This window comes from Doryrhamphus excisus, linkage group LG9, assembly GCF_037039965.1.
Source record: "Doryrhamphus excisus strain RoL-2023G ecotype Guam linkage group LG9, RoL_Dexc_Guam_v1.1, whole genome shotgun sequence".
NCBI lineage: Eukaryota > Metazoa > Chordata > Actinopteri > Syngnathiformes > Syngnathidae > Doryrhamphus > Doryrhamphus excisus.
This window is the reverse complement of record NC_136365.1, coordinates 2176184-2195676: the sequence shown is the minus strand read 5'-3', so window position 1 is coordinate 2195676 and position 19493 is coordinate 2176184. Positions and strand designations below refer to the sequence as shown.

General features: G+C 41.7%; 2 protein-coding genes across 3 annotated transcripts in view; one reads left to right on the top strand and one right to left on the bottom strand.

Moving 5' to 3' along the window:
* LOC131139400 (ADP-ribosylation factor-binding protein GGA1-like) lies at window positions 1-9979 on the top strand. The gene is made up of 17 exons (XM_058089017.2): window positions 1-69; window positions 562-646; window positions 774-849; window positions 935-1033; window positions 1896-2019; window positions 2399-2499; window positions 2710-2790; window positions 2915-3052; window positions 3145-3226; window positions 3318-3428; window positions 3511-3657; window positions 4898-4941; window positions 5663-5838; window positions 6780-7012; window positions 7106-7275; window positions 7362-7472; window positions 8435-9979. The coding sequence occupies exons 1-17, from the start codon at window positions 24-26 to the stop codon at window positions 8543-8545; spliced, it is 1935 nt and encodes a 644-aa protein (XP_057945000.2). The 5' UTR covers window positions 1-23; the 3' UTR covers window positions 8546-9979.
* LOC131139384 (putative ATP-dependent RNA helicase DDX17) overlaps window positions 9912-19493 on the bottom strand; it is a 28511-nt gene continuing 18929 nt past the window's right edge. For both annotated transcript variants that reach the window (XM_078793169.1, XM_058088986.2), the window contains exons 4-13: window positions 18599-18732; window positions 18131-18196; window positions 17664-17805; window positions 17185-17345; window positions 16936-17108; window positions 16749-16859; window positions 16623-16684; window positions 16486-16545; window positions 12691-12924; window positions 9912-12616 (exon numbers count right to left, since the gene is read on the bottom strand). In XM_078793169.1, the coding sequence (XP_078649295.1) occupies window positions 12201-12616; window positions 12691-12924; window positions 16486-16545; window positions 16623-16684; window positions 16749-16859; window positions 16936-17108; window positions 17185-17345; window positions 17664-17805; window positions 18131-18196; window positions 18599-18732 (1559 nt within the window). In that variant the 3' untranslated portion in view covers window positions 9912-12200. The remainder of the gene's footprint in view (window positions 12617-12690; window positions 12925-16485; window positions 16546-16622; window positions 16685-16748; window positions 16860-16935; window positions 17109-17184; window positions 17346-17663; window positions 17806-18130; window positions 18197-18598; window positions 18733-19493) is intronic.

Here is a 19493-nt window from a genome sequence, read left to right as displayed (position 1 = left end):
CTCTTGTTTGGAATTCCCAAAAGATGGCGACGGCGCCTCTAGCTGAGGAGAGCCTACAGTCGCGTATCAGTAAGTCGTTGTTAGACAATCAATGCTTTAATTTTAAACATAACGAGGTGACATATTAAGTATATAGTTTTGTTTTCTAGCATTCTTTCGGAATTATTTTTTAGCTAATCAAAAAGGCGAGTAATCAAAAAGTGCTTTCGGAGACCTAATACATACTCAGAAGCATTTTTGAGTGACATTGTTTACAAGCATTTTACACGACTTTGTTATTCCCATTTACCGATTTAAACACGTTGGAAAGGCGATTTAATTTAAACTTTGTCTCTTTCCTCAATGCCGGTTGAATGGAATCAAATCTGTCTGCCACGACCATAATGTGCTGTCATATTCTGCATACTTGATAACTTGCTTTCGAAAACACCAAACTATTAAACAATCAAAAGGAATTACAAACATTACAGCAGCGTCAATGTTGTTTAACTTTGAGTTGAACAACAGGAAGGTGGGTATGGCTTAATGTAAATGTACTTTTTATTTTTATTTTTTTTACAGACAAGGCCACCAATCCTCTGAATAAGGAGACTGATTGGGATAATATCAAGGTTTTTTGTGATCAACTCAACAATGAACCAGAAGGGTGAATATGTTAACTAATCACAGTGGTGTGATCAAGTTATTAGTTACCTCATAACAATAATTATTCAACAATTTTGGTCTAAAAGATATATTATCTATGTTTGCATTTACATCGTCTCATCTCTCAGGCCCCAACTTGCTACCAGACTTCTGGCCCACAAAATCCAATCTCCTCAGGAATGGGAGGCCATGCAAGCACTTCTGGTAAGACCTGGTCTTTCCGTATTGACTTTATCTAATTCTCTAATTTCAACACACATTGTACTAACAGGTTTTGGTTGATCACCAGGTTCTGGAAACCTGTATGAAGAACTGTGGGAAGCGATTTCACAGTGAAGTGGGAAAGTTCCGCTTTCTCAATGAGCTCATAAAGGTGGTCTCACCCAAGGTAATGATTGCTCAGGTTCATAACTTAATGATTGATTTCCTCTATGTATCAATAGAAATATGAACAGGAAAGTGGCGTACCCAACCACTGGCGTGGAATTCATATTAACTTCATATGGGTTCAGGGCAGATGTTGACATCGATCATAAAATATATGAAAATAAAATGCAAAGAAAAACATTTTCCTGGGTATTTTTTTAAAGTAATGCTCATGTAAAAAAGCTGTTGCTGTGCATTAGGTAGGGTTGGGTGATATGAACCAAAACACATACTATCCTGATATATTTAGGTTGAATATCAATATACTGACACAACACAAAACAATTAGCATTTCAGTTAACACAATTACAATTACACAAAGCGGAAAGGGAATATAGCAATAATGGTGCATGTCATTGAAAACAAGACTAACTAATAAGTGGGGAACTTATCTTCCACATCAGGCGTAATAAATGTAGCGGATGAAAATGGCGCTACAAACTTGTCTACCTTCGTTCTTACACCAAATCAGCCTGCCTGAATACATATTTGCATGTCCTTCATTGTGTTACTGCACCGTTATTCCATTGGTTGTCATGTATGAACATTAATTTGTTGCAAAGTACGCAATCCCGATCGTTGATTCATTAACTTGTACTGCTTTGTGTAGAAGATGTGTCGCCTCGTAGTGTAGTGGTTCGTGTCTAGAGCAACTTTATTATGTGTCACGGCTTAGATGGGATATGGCTGTTGCACTTCCTGGCCACCAACAAAACGGAAAGGCAATATACCAAATCCCCATATCGAATTGATCAAAAATATCGCTTCCTGACCAATGAAACAAGTGTATAACTTTTGCTTTTTGGAAAAAAACCTCTTTATAGTACTTGGGAAGTCGTGCTCCAGAGCCAGTGAAGACAAAGGTTCAAGAAATGATGTTTAGCTGGACAGTGACGCTTCCAGAAGAGACCAAGATCGCTGATGCTTATCAGATGTTGAAGAAACAAGGTGAGAACCATACTAGAAGTTGTTTTCCTTCCAGGATACTTAACTTATTTTCATAGTAGGGGAAGATGCCATGTTGTAGTTCCAATAATTCCCTGAAGTTTGTGTTTTCATATCAGTTCTCCCTTTTGGTAATGGTGAACCACAAGCATAAGACCAGTAGTCTTTGTTTATTCAAAGCTTGTCCGCCATGGTGTGATACTACAGTTTAAATAACCCATCTGAAATGTTTGGTAACAGCTGTGTTTATACACAATAACAAGTCTAGATGGTTGCAGTGTAAAATGTTGAAGGTTTCTTCTGAAATGGGGTAGGTGTCGATGGAGGAGCTCTACTAAATGTTTATTCCACTAGGTTGACATACGTCCTTGTTCTCTTCCAGGTATTGTCAAACAGGATCCCATTCTTCCTGATGACAAGCCCCTTCCTCCCCCTCCACCTAGAACCAAAAGTGCCATCTTTGAGGATGAAGAGAAGTCTAAGGTATGTAGCTTGAAGAATAAGAACAAGTATAGATCCGCTGTGGCGACTCCGTAATCAAAAAAAAAGCCAAAAGAAAGAAACAAACATTATCAAGTGATGTGTGAAGCTGTTTAACCTCCCGTGAACTTTAATGAGTTTTTGACTTCAGGGAGCAACAGTTGACAAAGCTGCCATCCTCTTCCCCTCCGCTGTCCTATCCTGTTTTTGTAGACGTTGTCTCGCTTATTGAATAGCTGTCACCCTGAAGATCTAAGAGCCGCAAACCAGCTCATTAAGGAAATGGTCCAGGAGGTGAGTCATTGTTGCTTTGTACCTCACGCAGCGTATCTGCACTTTTTGTATTTGTGTATTTATTAGAAATAACATGATTCAGTTTTAAAAGGGACTGCTCTGATATGCTCTTTTCTTCTTCTAGGACCAGAAGCGTGTAGAGAAGGTTTCAAAGCGCGTAAACGCCATTCAGGAGGTGGAAGAGAGTGTGAGCCTGCTGAGCCAGCTGTTGGAAGGTTACAGCAAGGAAGGCAGCTCACAGTGCAACCAGGAGCTCATTAAGGTTGGGAAAACTCAGCACGTCAACACAGGTCTCGGACGCAAATGTGGGAAGTGTGTACTTTGTTTAATTAAGCATCTGTATTGTTTAAAAAGGATCTTTACCAGCGTTGTGAAAAAATGAGACCCACACTATTCCGGTTAGCCAGTGATACGGAGGACAACGATGAAGCTTTGGGTAAGCATGCGAGCAATGCAAGGTCCTCTGAAGCAGAAGGGCTAAAACTAGATGGAATAATATAAAAGCAAATAAACATATGTGCTTCCAGCGGCTATCTTACAGGCCAATGACAGCTTGACACAGGTGATTAACCTCTACAGGGAGCTGGTGATGGGTGAAAAGCTGGCTAAAGATTGTATAAACACACCCTCACAACCAGGTACCTTTCTTCAGCTCATTGGCAGATTTAGAAGCGTCTTCTAGACAACTCTTGATTGGCACGTTGTTTCTATTTAACCCAGGCAGCAGCGGCTCAGCCCTGTTAGAACTGGCAGAATTGAATGCACCAGCAGCCAACACAGCACCATTCAACGCAAAACCCTCCAACTTGGAGATCCTGAGTCAGAACATGGGGATCAGCCTCCTGGACGATGAGCTCATGTCACTCGGTAAGCACAAAAACCTCAACTCGCTTATAAATAACAAGCTAGACCAGTGATTTTTCAACCACTGTGCCGCGGCACACTAGTGTACCTTGAGAAACCGTCAGGTGTGCCGTGAGGAATTATCCAATATCACTTTTTATAATTAACATTTATTAATCATTTGCAAATATTATGTCAATAGCCATTATGTCAATAGTATACATGGACCCAAATATTCCAATTCACTTTGGTTTATTTGCCCAAACGGAAAGAATTGAACAAGGATGGAATATTCCTTTAACCAATCCGATTGAGGTATCTTGTACCCGCTCAAACGGAAAGTTGTCAGGGTGCCTTCTTCTTCTTCTGTTGTTTATTGGCGGTTGGCAAGCAGCTTTCGTGTGCATTAGCGCCATCTGTGGAACAGAATCTAAACCCTTCTATACTTTATTCACAAGTGCAGTTTTATTGAAAATATATATCTATATAAAACATGTCCTGATTTTAATTATAAAATATTAGCAAATTTGAATTTGGTCGTTTCCTGTTTAAATTTATCCCTGGTGCGTTCTTTCAGCGTATGCTCAGATATGACGTAACACGCAGATCCAGACGTTCTTTACTTTTAAAAATGGAGGCCAGCAATCGGCACTGGACTAAGCAAAGTCTGTTTTTGATTCAAACTAAATTTCAAGACTGGACAGATGAAAAACTGGTAATAGAAAAACTTGGGGAAGCCGGTATCACGTGATGTTGATGTTTACGTTTTACTGGGCATGCCCTATTGACTATTCTGTTTGATTTTCACGGCGCATGTAGACAAGAGATTGGAATATTCCTTTCCATGTATACCATTGTTTGTACCATCGAGAAAAAGTGGTGATGTAAAAACATGGCTACTGTGGAGTGTCTGTGGTGTAAAGACTGGCAGAGCAATGTAATATTGATCCGTGTGGCAACACCTACCTTGTTCCTCCGATAGACTTATTGATGCACGTGTGAGGTCGTGGTGACATTTTGTAACATTTTTGATTAGTGGTGTGCTACAAGATTTTTCCAATGTAAAAAAACGTTCCATGGCTGAAAAAAGGTTAAAAAACACTGAGCTAGACTACTCCCCAGATCCAAAACAGCGTGAATCAGCAGGTTTGTCTTGTCTTCATCATTTGGGTTGTAGCCCTGCGGTTAACTAATTGGCTGCAACCCAGGATGTTGACTCACACCATGAAGCCTAATTTAACCCTCTTTGTTCCTGATCTCCTAGGACTGAATGTTACAGAATCCTGTGAGCCTCACAGCACTTTACAGGTAATGCATATTCATATTTCTGTCAATATTTGTATTTCTTAATGAAGATGACATCTCATACCTCACAAAGACTTGATGCCGCTTGAAGTCATCAACAATCCACAATAAGTACAATAAGTGTCGAATGTGGCCCACCGAACTGGGGTGTAGTTGACCCACATCGTGGACCTCATCAGACAACACGGAATTCTGTCAATTTTCTATTCCTAGAATAGTGAAAAAGACCAATAGGTGTATATCCGCATTCGGCCTCTGTTCTCTTTTTCTGGCAGATCCTCTCAGCAGTCACGATTGAGTTTTAGAGTTTGACACCCCTTCTCTACAATAATAAGATTAGACCAAATTCAGTAATATACACTTCATTGAACATGACCAATAAGATATCCAGAAATTATAATATTCAGTGAACATTTTTACTCCCGTTTTTCTATATTTATTAGGGCTGTCAATAATGTTTGGCAGTCTGAGGCCATGTCCACCCATCCTGGCCATGACTGTCATGTGCATGCCAAAGCAGCAGGTGGTGCTATCACCTCTAATTCATCCATTTTAGCCAATGAAAAGTTCTTTCTTCAAAAGCCACAGTAACCTCAACGGTAAATCAATGAAAAGGGGAATCAAAGTGACCCCATTCATGAATATTCATAAATATAAGTCTTAATGTGTACACGCCTTCAGTGGAAATTCAAACCGTGTACCTGGTTTTTGTTCATTCCCTCAGTCTTCTGCTGTCCAAGAGTTCCCGTCTCCGACAATCCCAACTCCAGTGTTGCATCCAGCTGTGGCCCAGACTCCGCAGGTTGTAGGCGTGGCACCCAAAGTCATGGATGAGCTGGACCTCCTGGGGAAGACCTTGTTAGAGCAGTCCCTCCCACCAGAGAACCAGCAGGTCAAATGGTGAGAACGATTCTAGTGGGTTTAGTTGACTTGTGTAGTCTTCATAGACAGGGAGCAAAAGTAGCGGGAAGAATATCAATAAACCGATTTGTGAGAGTGATGTAATTCAATTCCAACACTACAGTATATATGTATCATGGTCCCTAGACATGACATGACAAAACACGACTATAGTCACATTTATACTCTTTTTATTTACAACATATTGCGCAACTGCAGGGTCTTGAGACACATGCTAACTCGCAAACTAGAGATCTAGCGACCTAAACGGTAGCCTCCAAGTTATTTCCTTTAAACTTAAATAGCCAAAAAACTTACCACTTCCACACAAATAGGGAGGATAACTATTAACAGTTATTTAACCTTTAACATGAACATGAATCAAACGTAATATTTTTTTCTGGGTACATGATACCATACAGCATCCATATCAAACTTGCACATTAAACTTTCATACCAAGGTGGGGGCCTCAAACTAGTATCCTGCGGGCCACATTTGGCACGCGGGCCGTGTGTTTGAGACCACTCTTCTACATGATGTGGAAGCGGTATTTCGTATGGTTGGTATTTATTTAAGTTATTAAAGTTAAGTTATTTATTATTTTTTTTTAGAAGTAAGATTTGTCTATTTAATATAAGGGACCAAATATTTTTTTGTTTTCTGTGGAGCTAAAGACCGACCTCATGGTCGTGGCTACTTCTCACCACTTGATGGACAACTGTGAGCAAATGTAAATAGTCAGTGACAAAAAAAAAATGCTGTTTCAGTCCTGAGTTGTGACATAATTGAATGACATCCCCATTAAAAAATGCCCCGAATTATTTAAAAGCACTTAACTCCATCCACTCCATTACATTGGTACCAGAAGCGGATATTGATACGCTGCTAAACTGGATTAGCCCCATCCCTAATTGTTATTACTGTCCTGTTGCTTCTGCAGGGGTAAACTCCAACCTCAGGCTCGGGTGACGTTGCGAGAGCTCCAATCCAAGTCCAACTGCAACTCTGGACCCGCTCCACCATTCCCATCGGGTCCCGCGCCCTCGTCCAACTTGGCTGTGCAAGAACAAGCTGACAATCCTACGCCTGTTGTTGACAAAAAAATGTTGCTAGTCTCCTGCAACAATATCTCCCTTGCTGATGTTGCAGTGCCTCTGGAATTAATCCACCCAAGTAAGCCAAAGCCGCCACACCCAGCATGATGCGTTCAAAGATCCAAATATGCTTACGTTTTTATTGTCTGTTTTGTTATTGAAAATGTTTTAGGCAGCTTGCTACCAGTGACTGTATTCGACAAACACAGCCTCCGTGTTTTGTTCACGTACGCTCGTGACTGTCCGCCGTCACGCCCGGATGTTCTTGTGGTGATCATTTCCATGCTGTCGTCAGCGCCAGTTCCTGTCACTAAAATTCGCTTTCAAGCCGCTGTACCCAAGGTAGGTTGACGCTGTGCGTTCGTAACAAGAAGTGGGGGGGGGGGGGGGCTGCATAATGTGGGTAATGTGTCTTGTGTGTTGGCCAGGTAATGAAAGTGAAGCTCCAGCCGCCATCGAGTACTGAACTCCCAGCATTTAATCCCGTCCTTCCTCCGGCTGCTATCACACAGATTCTTCTACTGGCTAATCCTAACAAGGTTTGCTTCTGTGATGTATCCGAGTAGCCTACTTTGTTTTCTTTTTCTACATCAGGGGTCTCAAACTCAATTTACTTGGGGGTCACTGGAGCTCGGGTCTGGGTGAGACCCAAAAAAACAAAAAAATGCATTTATTAAAAACAAATTTTTGGTTCCAATTTTCTTTAAGAAAAGCTCTGATAAAACATTCCACTGTTCTCAAATATCTTAATTTTTATTTTTCTACACAAAATAAGACGAAAAATAAATAAACAAATCAAGAATAAAGAAAATCAATCAGTAATAAATAAATATAATAATAATAAAACTGCAAATAATAAAAACTTAAGAAACCACATATAGTTGGTGGGTAGACTAATTATTTTTTTCAGATTAAAATGAACAAAGCATTATTAGAGCCCTGTAGACATGACAAAACACGACTATAGTCACATTTATACTCTTTTTATTTACAACATATTGCGCAACTGCAGGGTCTTGAGACACATGCTAACTCGCAAAATAGAGAGCTAGCGACCCTAACGGTAGCCTTCAAGTTATTTCTTTTAAACTTAAATAGCCAAAAACTTACCACTTCCACACGGATAGGGAGGTTAACTATTAACAGTTATTTAACCTTTAACATGAACATGAATCAAATGTAATAATTTTTTCTGGGTACATGATACCATACAGCATCCATATCAAACTTGCGTGGGCCGCACTAACATTAAACTTTCATATCAAGGCGGGGGCCTCAAACTAGTGTCCTGCGGGCCACATTTTGCCCGCGGGCCGCGTGTTTGAGACCCCTCTTCTACATGATGTGGAAGCGGCATTTCGTGTGGTTGGTATTTTTTTTAAGTACTAGATATTTTCTAGTACTACACTGTGATCCTGCAAGAAAGTGTTCATGCAAAGATAATATGGCCGCCGACCGTGTCCTCAAATGTGACGTAGATGTGTTTTTCCTCACATTTCAGGAAAAGGTGCGTTTGCGTTACAAGTTAACCTTCAACCTGGGCGACAACTCTCATGATGAATCGGGTGACGTGGACCAGTTCCCTCCTCCGAGCACCTGGGGTAATCTTTAGCCAGAAGGATGACCGATATGTCTTCTACAGCTTCCTTTCAATTTGGGTTGAAGACGTCCCACACGAGTGAGTGGTTCAGGCTCCTTTGTTAGTTAAAGAGACCAGTTGTGTTGTGTGGAAAAAACGTTTCTACCTGGTGCCTTCCTGTCTGTCACGGTTTTTTTTGGTCTTTTCCACCGTTTCCTCTTCTTCCGAGATATTCTTCACATGTATTTCGAAACCAGGGACCTTCTGGGGAACAAATGTAACCTTTTTAAATGAATGTTTGCATTGGGATGAACCAACCTTGAAATTGCCTGTTCTTTTTAAGAAAACAAACGCAAGCATGTGACAGTGGCAGCACTACCTTTTTAGTATTGATGACACGTCATGAGTGTTTTAAACGCATCACGGAAGTGGGACAGTAAAGCCGTTAAACTGCAACACACGCATTTGAATAAAACCTTCCCAGGTGAGATCAAACCACATGACATTGCGATGAATATGTCATCAGACAGGTTTACATAGTGTTAAATCCGATGTAAGTCATGCTATACTTCATGTCGAGTACGAACGAATGGGTCTACGTTAGCTCGCATATATTCCCATTAATATGAGCATTGTATTATTATTATTATTATTATTATAAATTCTCAATGTATTCAGATGATCACCCTTGATTGGAAGTTAAAGGTATAAGTTTCACAGTGTTATTATGATTGTAGTCAGGCAGAACTGCAGCAAAATGTGGTTTCGAATCCTTTGCCCCTTTTGGGAATATAGGAATTTACAATACAGGAATCATCAGGAATTAGCGATTAAGCCTTCCCGTGGATTTTTGGTCAAAATCTTATCTCAGAAAATAGGCCGCTTCTACAGGAAATGTATCTCATTCACATTAAGTCGGTATAAATTAATAGGTTATGCCTGACTGATGTTTTTTTTTTGTAAAGCATTGGGGTTTTATATGTTTTCTGTGGGCCTTGAACGCACCGTAGTTGTGTGCTCAGCGAGAATTTGAGTACATATTCCTTTTTCTATTTTAAATCAAGGGGGCGGGCAAAGTTTGAATGGCGAGCCGCATTGGGTTAAAACATTTGGCATGGAGGCGGTCATCAAACAGAACGAGATACAGTACTTGCTCACGGTGCAACAAAAACTAAACTACTACTACTACTACCGTGTAAAAATAACATGTAACTTAAAACTCTTATTTCCAAATGCCAGCAAGGCATGCCACATTGGGTTAAAACATCAAACAGAACGAGATACAGTACTTGCTCACGGTGCAACAAAAACTAAACTACTACTACTACTACCGTGTAAAAATAACATGTAACTTAAAACTCTTATTTCCAAATGCCAGCAAGGCATGCCACATTGGGTTAAAACATCAAACAGAACGAGATACAGTACTTGCTCACGGTGCAACAAAAACTATACTACTACTACTACCGTGTAAATTAACATGTAACTTAAAACTCTTATTTCCAAATGCCCGCAAGGCATGCCACATTGGGTTAAAACATCAAACAGAACGAGATACAGTACTTGCTCACGGTGCAACAAAAACCAAACTCATTCACAAAACTCAATTGCTACTACTACTACCGTGTAAAATAACATGTAACTTAACTCTTATTTCCAAATGCCCGCAAGGCATGCCGCATTGGGTTAAAACGTCATACAGAACGAGATACAGTACTTGCTCACGGTGCAACAAAAACTAAACTCACCCACATAACTCAATTGCTACTACTACTACCGTGTAAAATAACATGCAGCTTAAAACTCTTATTTCCAAATGCCCGCAAGGCATGCTGGGTGGTCAAAGGCAACAATATGAACTGTGAACAATATTGGATTGCAAGAGTATGTTAATTCCTTCTTGCTGAATTTAACATAATTGCAATCATTTTACTGGAAATGTTCATCCAGAATTGCAGAACATCAACGTCAGGATGGTGTATCAATGGTTTTTCACTATTAGCTATATCAAACGACAATTATTGTCATTATGAAACCTAATCGTGTTGCTGGTAAAGTTACACAAACAGCTGTGATTCCCTGACATGAAGACATTCTTAACGTTTCAGCACTTTAGAAATATTCTAACAATCTTTACATTGGATTTGACTCAGGATCAATAGAATGATATCACATGCACTTATTTGATTTTTTGCACGAGACATGTCCTTTTGACAGAATGTTGTCTTTCCTCGTTTGCTGCCTTTCTTGACGTTTGACCCAAAGAGGGACACCACAAAGTCCTAAGTTGACATCGCTGACATCTGATCAGTGATTTTCTACCACACGTGCCTGAGATGAAGGTCATTCTTTTCATTTGTGCATACGTTTATGTACTGTGAATCTCTTGTAATGTTTGTCTGCATCAAATGGTACATGAGAATAATTTACAGCATGGGTCGACGGCCGCTGAGATTATACAGATATTAAAATAAAGAATATGGTGGCAGATTGGTTTCATTGTCATTCTTGTGTTACTAGTCAAGAACCTGAAAACCACCTGCACAGTAACGTGGTTACAACAAAACATTTTTAATGTGTTCCATTGAATTCATATTGTACATGAAAACAGTCGGAACCTATAATTGTACAGGTTCTTGAAATATTTCTATCTAGTTTTTTTTTTCCAAAGATTGTCAAGGCCATCTTTTTGAACATTTTTTCATCAATTACAAGCAAATACTAAAATAAAAATATGCACCAACAGATATACATTTGTCAATAATTCCAAGCCAAACAGTTGACAGGCACATACTGTATACTGACCTCACCTGGACATTGTCCCAAACCCAAACAGTCCCACTATAGTGAGGCCCAACAAGAGCAGAATTCCAGCTAGCCCTAAAGAGTGAAAACACAGCGTGTGCAGAGCTTGTATCAAATCATCTCATTAGAGAAATGATGAATGTGGCATACATTTGATTTAAAAAAACATATGTGCATATATTACATACTGTATAATAAAATAGCAATGGCAGTGCATGCTATCAAATTATTTTATCAAACATACCGAACTATTTTTTAAAAGTGTTATGAAGAATTGGTGCAGTAACTTGCTTAGACCCGCGAGGGACATGGAATGTCAAAATGTCTTGAAAGGGCAACCTCCACTTTGTACAACAGGTGGTGCTCAGAAATATGACGACATCATCTTCAAAAATAGAAAATGTTCCCCAAGGATGAGACTTTTTCCTTTCTGTGTCCTTTCCCCAAAAGCCATCATAATATAGTATAATCCCAAATAGAAATACCTTTCCAAAAAATAACTGGTGACAATGCCCCGACCCGCTGCAAATAATTTGTGCTTTGCTTTGTCATAACTGCCTTGCTTCCGTCTTCTCATATAAATATCTATTAAAAAATGGCCTGTAGACCAAAAAAAGGCCATTCAATTTTCAGTTATTATCGTTTTGTCCTTTTTGTTTTGTCAGAGGCTGACCAAGAGTTCGGATGTTCCAAAATACTTAAAAACTGAATCAATAAATGCACAGACAAGTGAATCTCATTTGTGTGTATGCATGTAGGTTATATTAAAAATATGAAACCAGCTGAACGTAATGCTGACGTAAACCAGGCACATACATGACGCAGGCTACCATAGCAAAAACACACCATTGGAATCTAGTATGTATGTTTTGTCATATCACTACTAGCGGGTTGAAGGGCCAGGAGGGTTAAAACGGTAGGGCGGCTGCCCCATGAAGCCCATTAATGGGGGCTGCGGTGCGGGAAACTGCTGAGCCATGAGAGGCTGAGGCCCCCCCGGCGGCACAGACGGAGGAGGAGGCTGGGTGAACTGACCCTGAAGCTGACTCGACTGATCCATGCCTCCGCTACTTGCAGACTGGACTCCGCTGCGGGACTTATAGCCGCCACCGTAACCCTGGAACTGATCCGAACTGTGGCCGTTTCTGGCATCGCGGCTGTGGTCGCTGTGGCCGTAACCGGAGCGGCTGTCCCTGCCGCTGCTGCTTCCCTCTCCGGGGTGCATGCGGCGATGACACTCGTCCTGGTACATCAGGTTCGGATTGTTGGAGCTGCCGTCACGGTAACGCATTCTTCCACCTGTGATGTAGCCTTACTTCATTTTTGTACTCAAAATTCAACATCCCATAATGACAACATAAACAAATACTTACCGCCTCCTCTTCCATGGCCTGAATTGACCATCTGAAGCAGCCTGGGGTTGACAGCCTGATTGGCCTCCTCCAAAACTCGGACAAGGTCCCTCGCCTGACGTGCGTTCCCGGGCGTGAAGAAGGTGTAGGCGGTGCCCTTGTTGGTGCTGCGGGCTGTACGTCCGATTCGGTGGACATAATCCTCAGACGAGTGGGGATAGTCGTAGTTGATGACAAACTTGATGTCTTCCACATCTTTTGAATAAGAAGCGGTCGTTTTTAGAATTCGACAAAACGGGCGTCTTCGGACATGAAAGCTTCAATCAAGAATCGTCTCCATTGGTTCCAAAGATGATGATTACTGATTTGATGATATTTTGCATCAGATTGCCGATATCTTACCTCTTACATTTTTTCTCGATTGTTTTTACACACAATTTGTGATGCCTGAGACACAACGACCACAACATAGAACCAAAGCACCAACTCCAGGAACCAAGTCTGCTCAACTATGAGCACAATTCAGACCGCAGATCTACAACACACTTTTGTTCAAAACACTACACACAATTCTCTTGAGTAAACTTCTTGTTTTCACAAAGAACACAATTCCGCTCAAAACAGTAAAATTAATATTCCTATTTATACAATTAGCAATCAGAGCTTTACACTTACACCCTGGACTGGTGGCCAGCCAATCACAGGGCACATATAGACAAACAACCATTCACACTCACATTCATACCTATGGATAATTTGGAGTTAGCCAATTAACCTAGCATGTTTTTGGAATGTGGGAGGAAACCGGAGTACCCGGAGAAAAAACACTCCAAACTCCACACAGAAATGGCCGAGGGTGGAATTGAACCCTGGTCTCGTCCGCCGTGCCGCCTGGGAGAACGTGCAAATGCTTTTAAATATTCTAACCTTGATGTGTTTACGTTTTAGTCTTAACCCTAACCCTATGTGATCTGTATATTTTATAACATTTGAATGTTAGGAAGGAGACCAGGGTTCAATTCCACCCTCGGCCATCTCTGTGTGGCGTTTGCATGTTCTCCCCGTGCATGCGTGGGTTTCCTCCCACATTCCAAAAACATGCTTAGGTGAATGGTTGTTTGTCTATATGTGCCCTGTGATTGGCTGGCGACCAGTCCAGGGTGTACCCCGCCTCTCGCTAGAAGACAACTGGGATAGGCTCCAGCATACCCCCACGACCCTCGTGAGGAAAAGCGGTAGAAAATGAATGAATGAATGTTAGGAGACTATGGACAAAATCTAACAAATCATATTTGATGATGAAACTACGGAAAATACGGAAGAAGGGACATGACTGACTTTCCAGACGAGTCGCTAATTAACCTAGCATGTTTTTTTGGAATGTGGGAGGAAACCGGAGTACCCGGAGAAAACCCACGCATGCACGGGGAGAACATGCAAACTCCACACAGAGATGGCCGAGTGTGGAATTGAACCCCGGTCTCCTAGCTGTGAGGTATGCGCGCTAACCACTCGACCACCGTGCCGCCCTGAACAAATATATTAAATATTAATTTTCGAAATTTTTCTGATATTTTGATGTGGCTTTTGAATTTTCATCCACAAGACTCCAACCGAGACAAAATTGAGCTGTCATATATGATTGCAACTGGCCAGACAGTGCGAACACAAGTCGTCTGTTTCTCATTACAGGAGACGTGGGGCTCTGACCGCACTGCTGATTCCGATTAGCCTCCCTTCCATCGTGACATCGACATAACAAACAATAACAATAACATAACAATGCACCATGACACAAACTTATCTATTGTTTCATTCACACAGAAGATAGATGGCGGAAACGGCATAAACGGGTCATATGGAGAAGTTAAGAAAAAAAGGGGCGATGCAGTACTTACCCCCTTTTTTTTTGTGGTGCTCAGTCCTGGTTCAGAGGGAGGGGCTTGAGGGTGAGGGAGACCGCATCCCTCACCTTCTATGCACACCGGCAACGTCAAGACGGGAGCAGAACCGCTTTACCTCGATGCAACGGCAGGTTCTGTTGCTCTCTCGTCACATTGCAGGAAACCTCCTCGGGCCCTGGCCAGGACTGGATCCAGACGAGCCCGCCTCAACTCTCTCTCTCTCTCACCCTGTTTGTCTGCTTTTTTTTTTTTTTTTTTATGGACGGATCGGCAAGCAGACAAACGGGTATCTCAGGTTGCTCCCATGACAGGCTCGTTGGACTTATATCAGGCTAGGGAAGGGGGAGGGGTGGGGATCTAAGGTCACCACAGGGGTTTGAACTACACGAAAACTAGACAAAGCTCTACTTTTAAATGGGAGTGAGGGGGCAGCAACAGTGCAGATTGCTATAGCTGCTGCGTGCTGCCAAACCCTGAGAGGAGAAGAGGGGACAAAGAAGAAGAAGAAGAATATAGTGATGGGGTTCTTGGCAAGTCAAAGACACTTATCCCCCCTTCTCATATTTACAGCCATACACTAACCAAGGAGGTCATCATCCGAGTCACGTTCTTCCTATGGCGGTGTCACTGGACATGCAGTCACCGTCCTCGACACCGTACACATACTCAGTACAGTATGTATGTATTTATGTATGTGTCGTGTTTGTCACTCAGGCGTGTCTCCCCAATACGGACACTCCATTCAGGCAGCGTGCCAAAGAGCCCCGCTTGAAGGATGCTTTGGAACGGGAGTAACAAGAAACAGACCAGTGGACCAGCCTCCATATGCTGTCAACTTCCTATATAATAATTGATTCCTTGTCATTTTGTGTTTTCCCTGTGCAGTAATAGAATTTCACATTAAGAGAGTGGAACGTTGAGGGTCCTCAGATTCTCATAGACATGAGTAGCTGTAGACAGAACTTACTACATCAACATTTCATACTTTTTCCAGACTCAGTAAAAAACATATATATTATAATTAATTTCTTTCATCGATCAGACCTGTTATCTGTGTATATCCGGCTAAATGTTATTTACATTCAAATGCATCAGCTTTGACTTTTGTGATATGGTGTGAACCAAACCACAGGCTGTTTGTATTTGGTTCTTGGTGACTTGGTATAGGGCAGGGGTCTCAAACACGCGGCCCCCGCCTTGATATGAAAGTTTAATGTTAGTGCGGCCCGCGCAAGTTTGATATGGATGCTGTATGGTATCATGTACCCAGAAAAAATTATTACGTTTGATTCATGTTCATGTTAAAGGTTAAATAACTGTTAATAGTTATCCTCCCTATCCGTGTGGAAGTGGTAGGTTTTTGGCTATTTAAGTTTATAGGAAATAACTTGGAGGCTACCGTTTAGGTCGCTCGCTCTCTAGTTTGCGAGTTAGCATATAGCTCATACAAAGAGTTGAACAAGGATAAGAGCAGAGGGCTGCCCACTCAACTTGTCAATCTTCCTTCGCTCAAGATACTCTTTTGTCGAAAAAGCAACTGGTGATAAATCTAGTAAGAGACTTTTGCTGACTTGTCATTGAGTAGCGGGTGCTGCTGTGGGCCTCTCGCCCATCTAAAAGCACTCACATGCTCAAGTAAACAGAAAAAAGACCGAAAAAGCTAATTGTACTTCTAAACATTTGGCTTGTTATGTTTTTTTATTCACTTTTTGATAATGTGGCATGGCCAATTATGCAAATTTGATGATGATGTCATTATGTGACCCCCCCATGCGACACACCACTGCCACAAATAGATTGCAGCCCTGCCTTAAACAGCGGACTATGTACTTAATTTAGTTGCCTGATATCCAACACATTAAAGTCAACAACACACTGTGTCAAAGTGGAGTATTTTCAAGAGAAGACATACCCAGACCCCGAGAGGCAACATCAGTGGCAATCAAAATGGGAGCTTTCCCACTTCGGAATTCTGTAGAAAATAAACGTTTTCCCACATGAGTTTCAACAATGACAAAGGATTGACTTTGACAGTTGTCTGCATCAGACCTGTGAGCACCCAGTCTCTTTCTGGCTGACTCTTGTCTCCATGGATACACATGGCTGGCCACCTACACATGGAGAACAACAGCGGGATTGAGTCTGACGCTGTTAAAGAGTAGCCGCATCACTTACCCATCCCTCCTCATCCTTCTCGTCAGATCATCACAGCGTTTCTTGGTCTCCACAAAGATGATGGTTTTGTTCTCCTTCTCTGCCATAATCTCCTCCATCAGCTGTATGAGTCTACACACAGGCAGGCGTAGCAGCGGCGTTACTTAAAAGCAATTGCGTGCTCTGAAGTGCTATGAAGTGGAGTTACTTGTGGTCCTTTTCATCCTCCATGCAAACGTCAACAATCTGCAGGATGTTGTGGTTGGCACTGAGCTCCAGGGCGCCAACATTTATCTGAATGTAGTCTCTTAAAAAGTCTTCAGCAAGTTGACGGACATCTTTGGGCCAGGTTGCGCTCCACATTAGGGTTTGTCTGTCAGGCTTAGATGGCGACCAGAGGAAGATCATGTATATGACAGTAATCATACAGTAAAACATAGCCGAGGAATCCTCTTACCCGGATTTGATCAACAATCTTGCGAATCTGTGGTTCGAAACCCATGTCCAGCATGCGGTCAGCTTCATCCAGGACAAGGTAAGTGCAGCGGCGCAAGTTGGTCTTTCCTGACTCCAGAAAGTCAATCAGGCGACCGGGCGTGGCAATGCAGATCTCAACACCTGCAGATAGCAAAGTAAAAAGGATGAACAAAATTCACATGGCAACAACAGTGTACGCTTTGATCACATGAGAAGGTTTTTAGGGCTGCAACCTACAGACAATAATCAAAATGCTGAATTTTCAACTTGCAATGCCATTATTATTATTATGATATATAATAGTGGGGCCGCACATGTTGGCCAAACAGTCATGGGAGTTGAAATGTTCTCCCTGTGTGTTCCTTATTCAGTATTTTTAACGACTCAAGCTTTGCAGCGGTATTTCAAGGGTTCTAAGCGCGAAACTAAGCAGCCATTACTGACTGACAGCATAATCACCTCTCTCAAGGTCTCGTATCTGTGGTCCTTTGGGCGCTCCGCCGTAGACACAGGTGCTTTTGATTCTGGAAGACTTGCCGTACTCATAAGCCACCTGTTGGACCTGCTGGGCCAGCTCTCTTGTTGGCGCCAGGACCAAACACTATTAGGCAAGAGGGCAAAGAGTTAGAAGTACACTGGAACACTGGAGAGCGTGGAGATCAAAGCACTGTAAACTGTAAAAGTTGGATATAATGGCAAACAGTCCATCTTTGGGAATCTGTCGGTCACTCGCGGGAATATTAGGAAAAAAATGTATTACATCAGTTCCCCCAGAAGACCAGGAATCTTAGACTCAAAGAGGTTGGTGACCACTGCTATATATTTATATTTATATTATGGGGAAATGATTGGAAATCTAAACAACCTAAACAACAGACTGTGTTTGACCTTCAATTTAGAAATACAGCAGAAAGCAGAGAACTTACAATGGGTCCATCTCCTCTCTCCAGGTAGGGCTGATGATTAATGTGCACAATAGAAGGAAGTAGATACTGCAGGTACAAAGAGTGAGAGGAAAGAGTAGTTTTAGAGAACAAAATTATTATTGATTAGGGCCACATTCATTAATCAATCACGTATATCATTTCTGCATTAGTAACTGTTTACTGATTAAAAAAGTGGAACCTTTGGTTATTGTCATTAATCCATTCCAGAAGGTCAGACTCTAACCAGATTCATTTTTCTAAATTCCAGAAACCCAATAATACTAACCCAAAAACTTTTACAATTCTAGTTTTAAATGCAAAAAAAAACACTTTGAAATGTACTCAAATGGAGGTAGTTTGGCGTCAATTTTCAAAGTCAACCAAAAAACAAGCTAACCTGTACGTACACTAACCGAGGTTCCACTGGTGAATTACTTGGAACTGCTATCAACATGCATGCATTCTTACGGCGAGAGTCTTTCCAGATCCAGTCTGTGCGATGCCCACCATGTCCTTGCCACTCAGAGCCACAGGGAAGCCCTGAGACTGGATTGCTGTCGGCTCCGTAAAGTTCTGCTGCATCAACACCTCCATCACATATTCTACAAGAGGGAAGGAAGCCATCAGTAACCAAGACCCCATTTTTTTTTGTTTTATTTTACCTAAGGCTGTCAAATGATTAAAATGTTTTAATCAAATTAATCCATGTGAGTGTAGTGTGAATGGTTGTTTGTCGATATGTGCCCTGTGATTGGCTGGCGACCAGTCCAAGGGTGTGCGCCGCCTCTCGCCCGAGACTGAGATAGGCTCCAGCATGCCGGCGACCCTCGAGAGGATAAGCGGTATAGAAAATGAATAAGGGTAATCACCATTTGCAACTATGTGTGAAATATAGCATTCTTTACTGTATTTTATGAAGCGATATATATGACACAATTACATATATTTGTATGTATTACTTTTCTGCTAGCCCTGTGATTGGCTGGCGACTAGTCCAGGCTGGACCCAAAGACAGCTGGGATAGGCTCCAGCACGCCCGCGACCCTTGCGAGGACAAGCGGTAGAAAGTGAATAAATGAATGAAAGAACTTTTCTGTTATATTCTGAGTGTCCATGAATGCATCTTGCGGTCATCTACTGACAATGAGCGAGTATTGTCCTGATGACGAAGGGACTGTGACGTGTTTGTGATCTCTCGATACATACATGGTGCTGGTATTGCACTGCTGCTGATGTGTTCAGGTCAAAATAAAGCTACGTATAAAAGCGTCAGACTCCGTGTGACCATCGATAGGGAAAACGTGCTGTCAACACGCTAACTTTTGACTAGTGTTATCTTATAGCGATGCACTACACACATAAT

What these genes read in the sequence shown, in the direction of transcription:
- LOC131139400 (XM_058089017.2), top strand. Translation starts at nt 24, where the DNA reads ATGGCGACGGCGCCTCTAGCTGAGGAGAGCCTACAGTCGCGTATCA. An exon ending in CTCAACAATGAACCAGAAGG is followed by an intron (nt 647 to 773) that starts GTGAATATGTTA and finishes CTCATCTCTCAG; the next exon opens with GCCCCAACTTGCTACCAGAC. An exon ending in GAGAACCAGCAGGTCAAATG is followed by an intron (nt 5,839 to 6,779) that starts GTGAGAACGATT and finishes TTGCTTCTGCAG; the next exon opens with GGGTAAACTCCAACCTCAGG.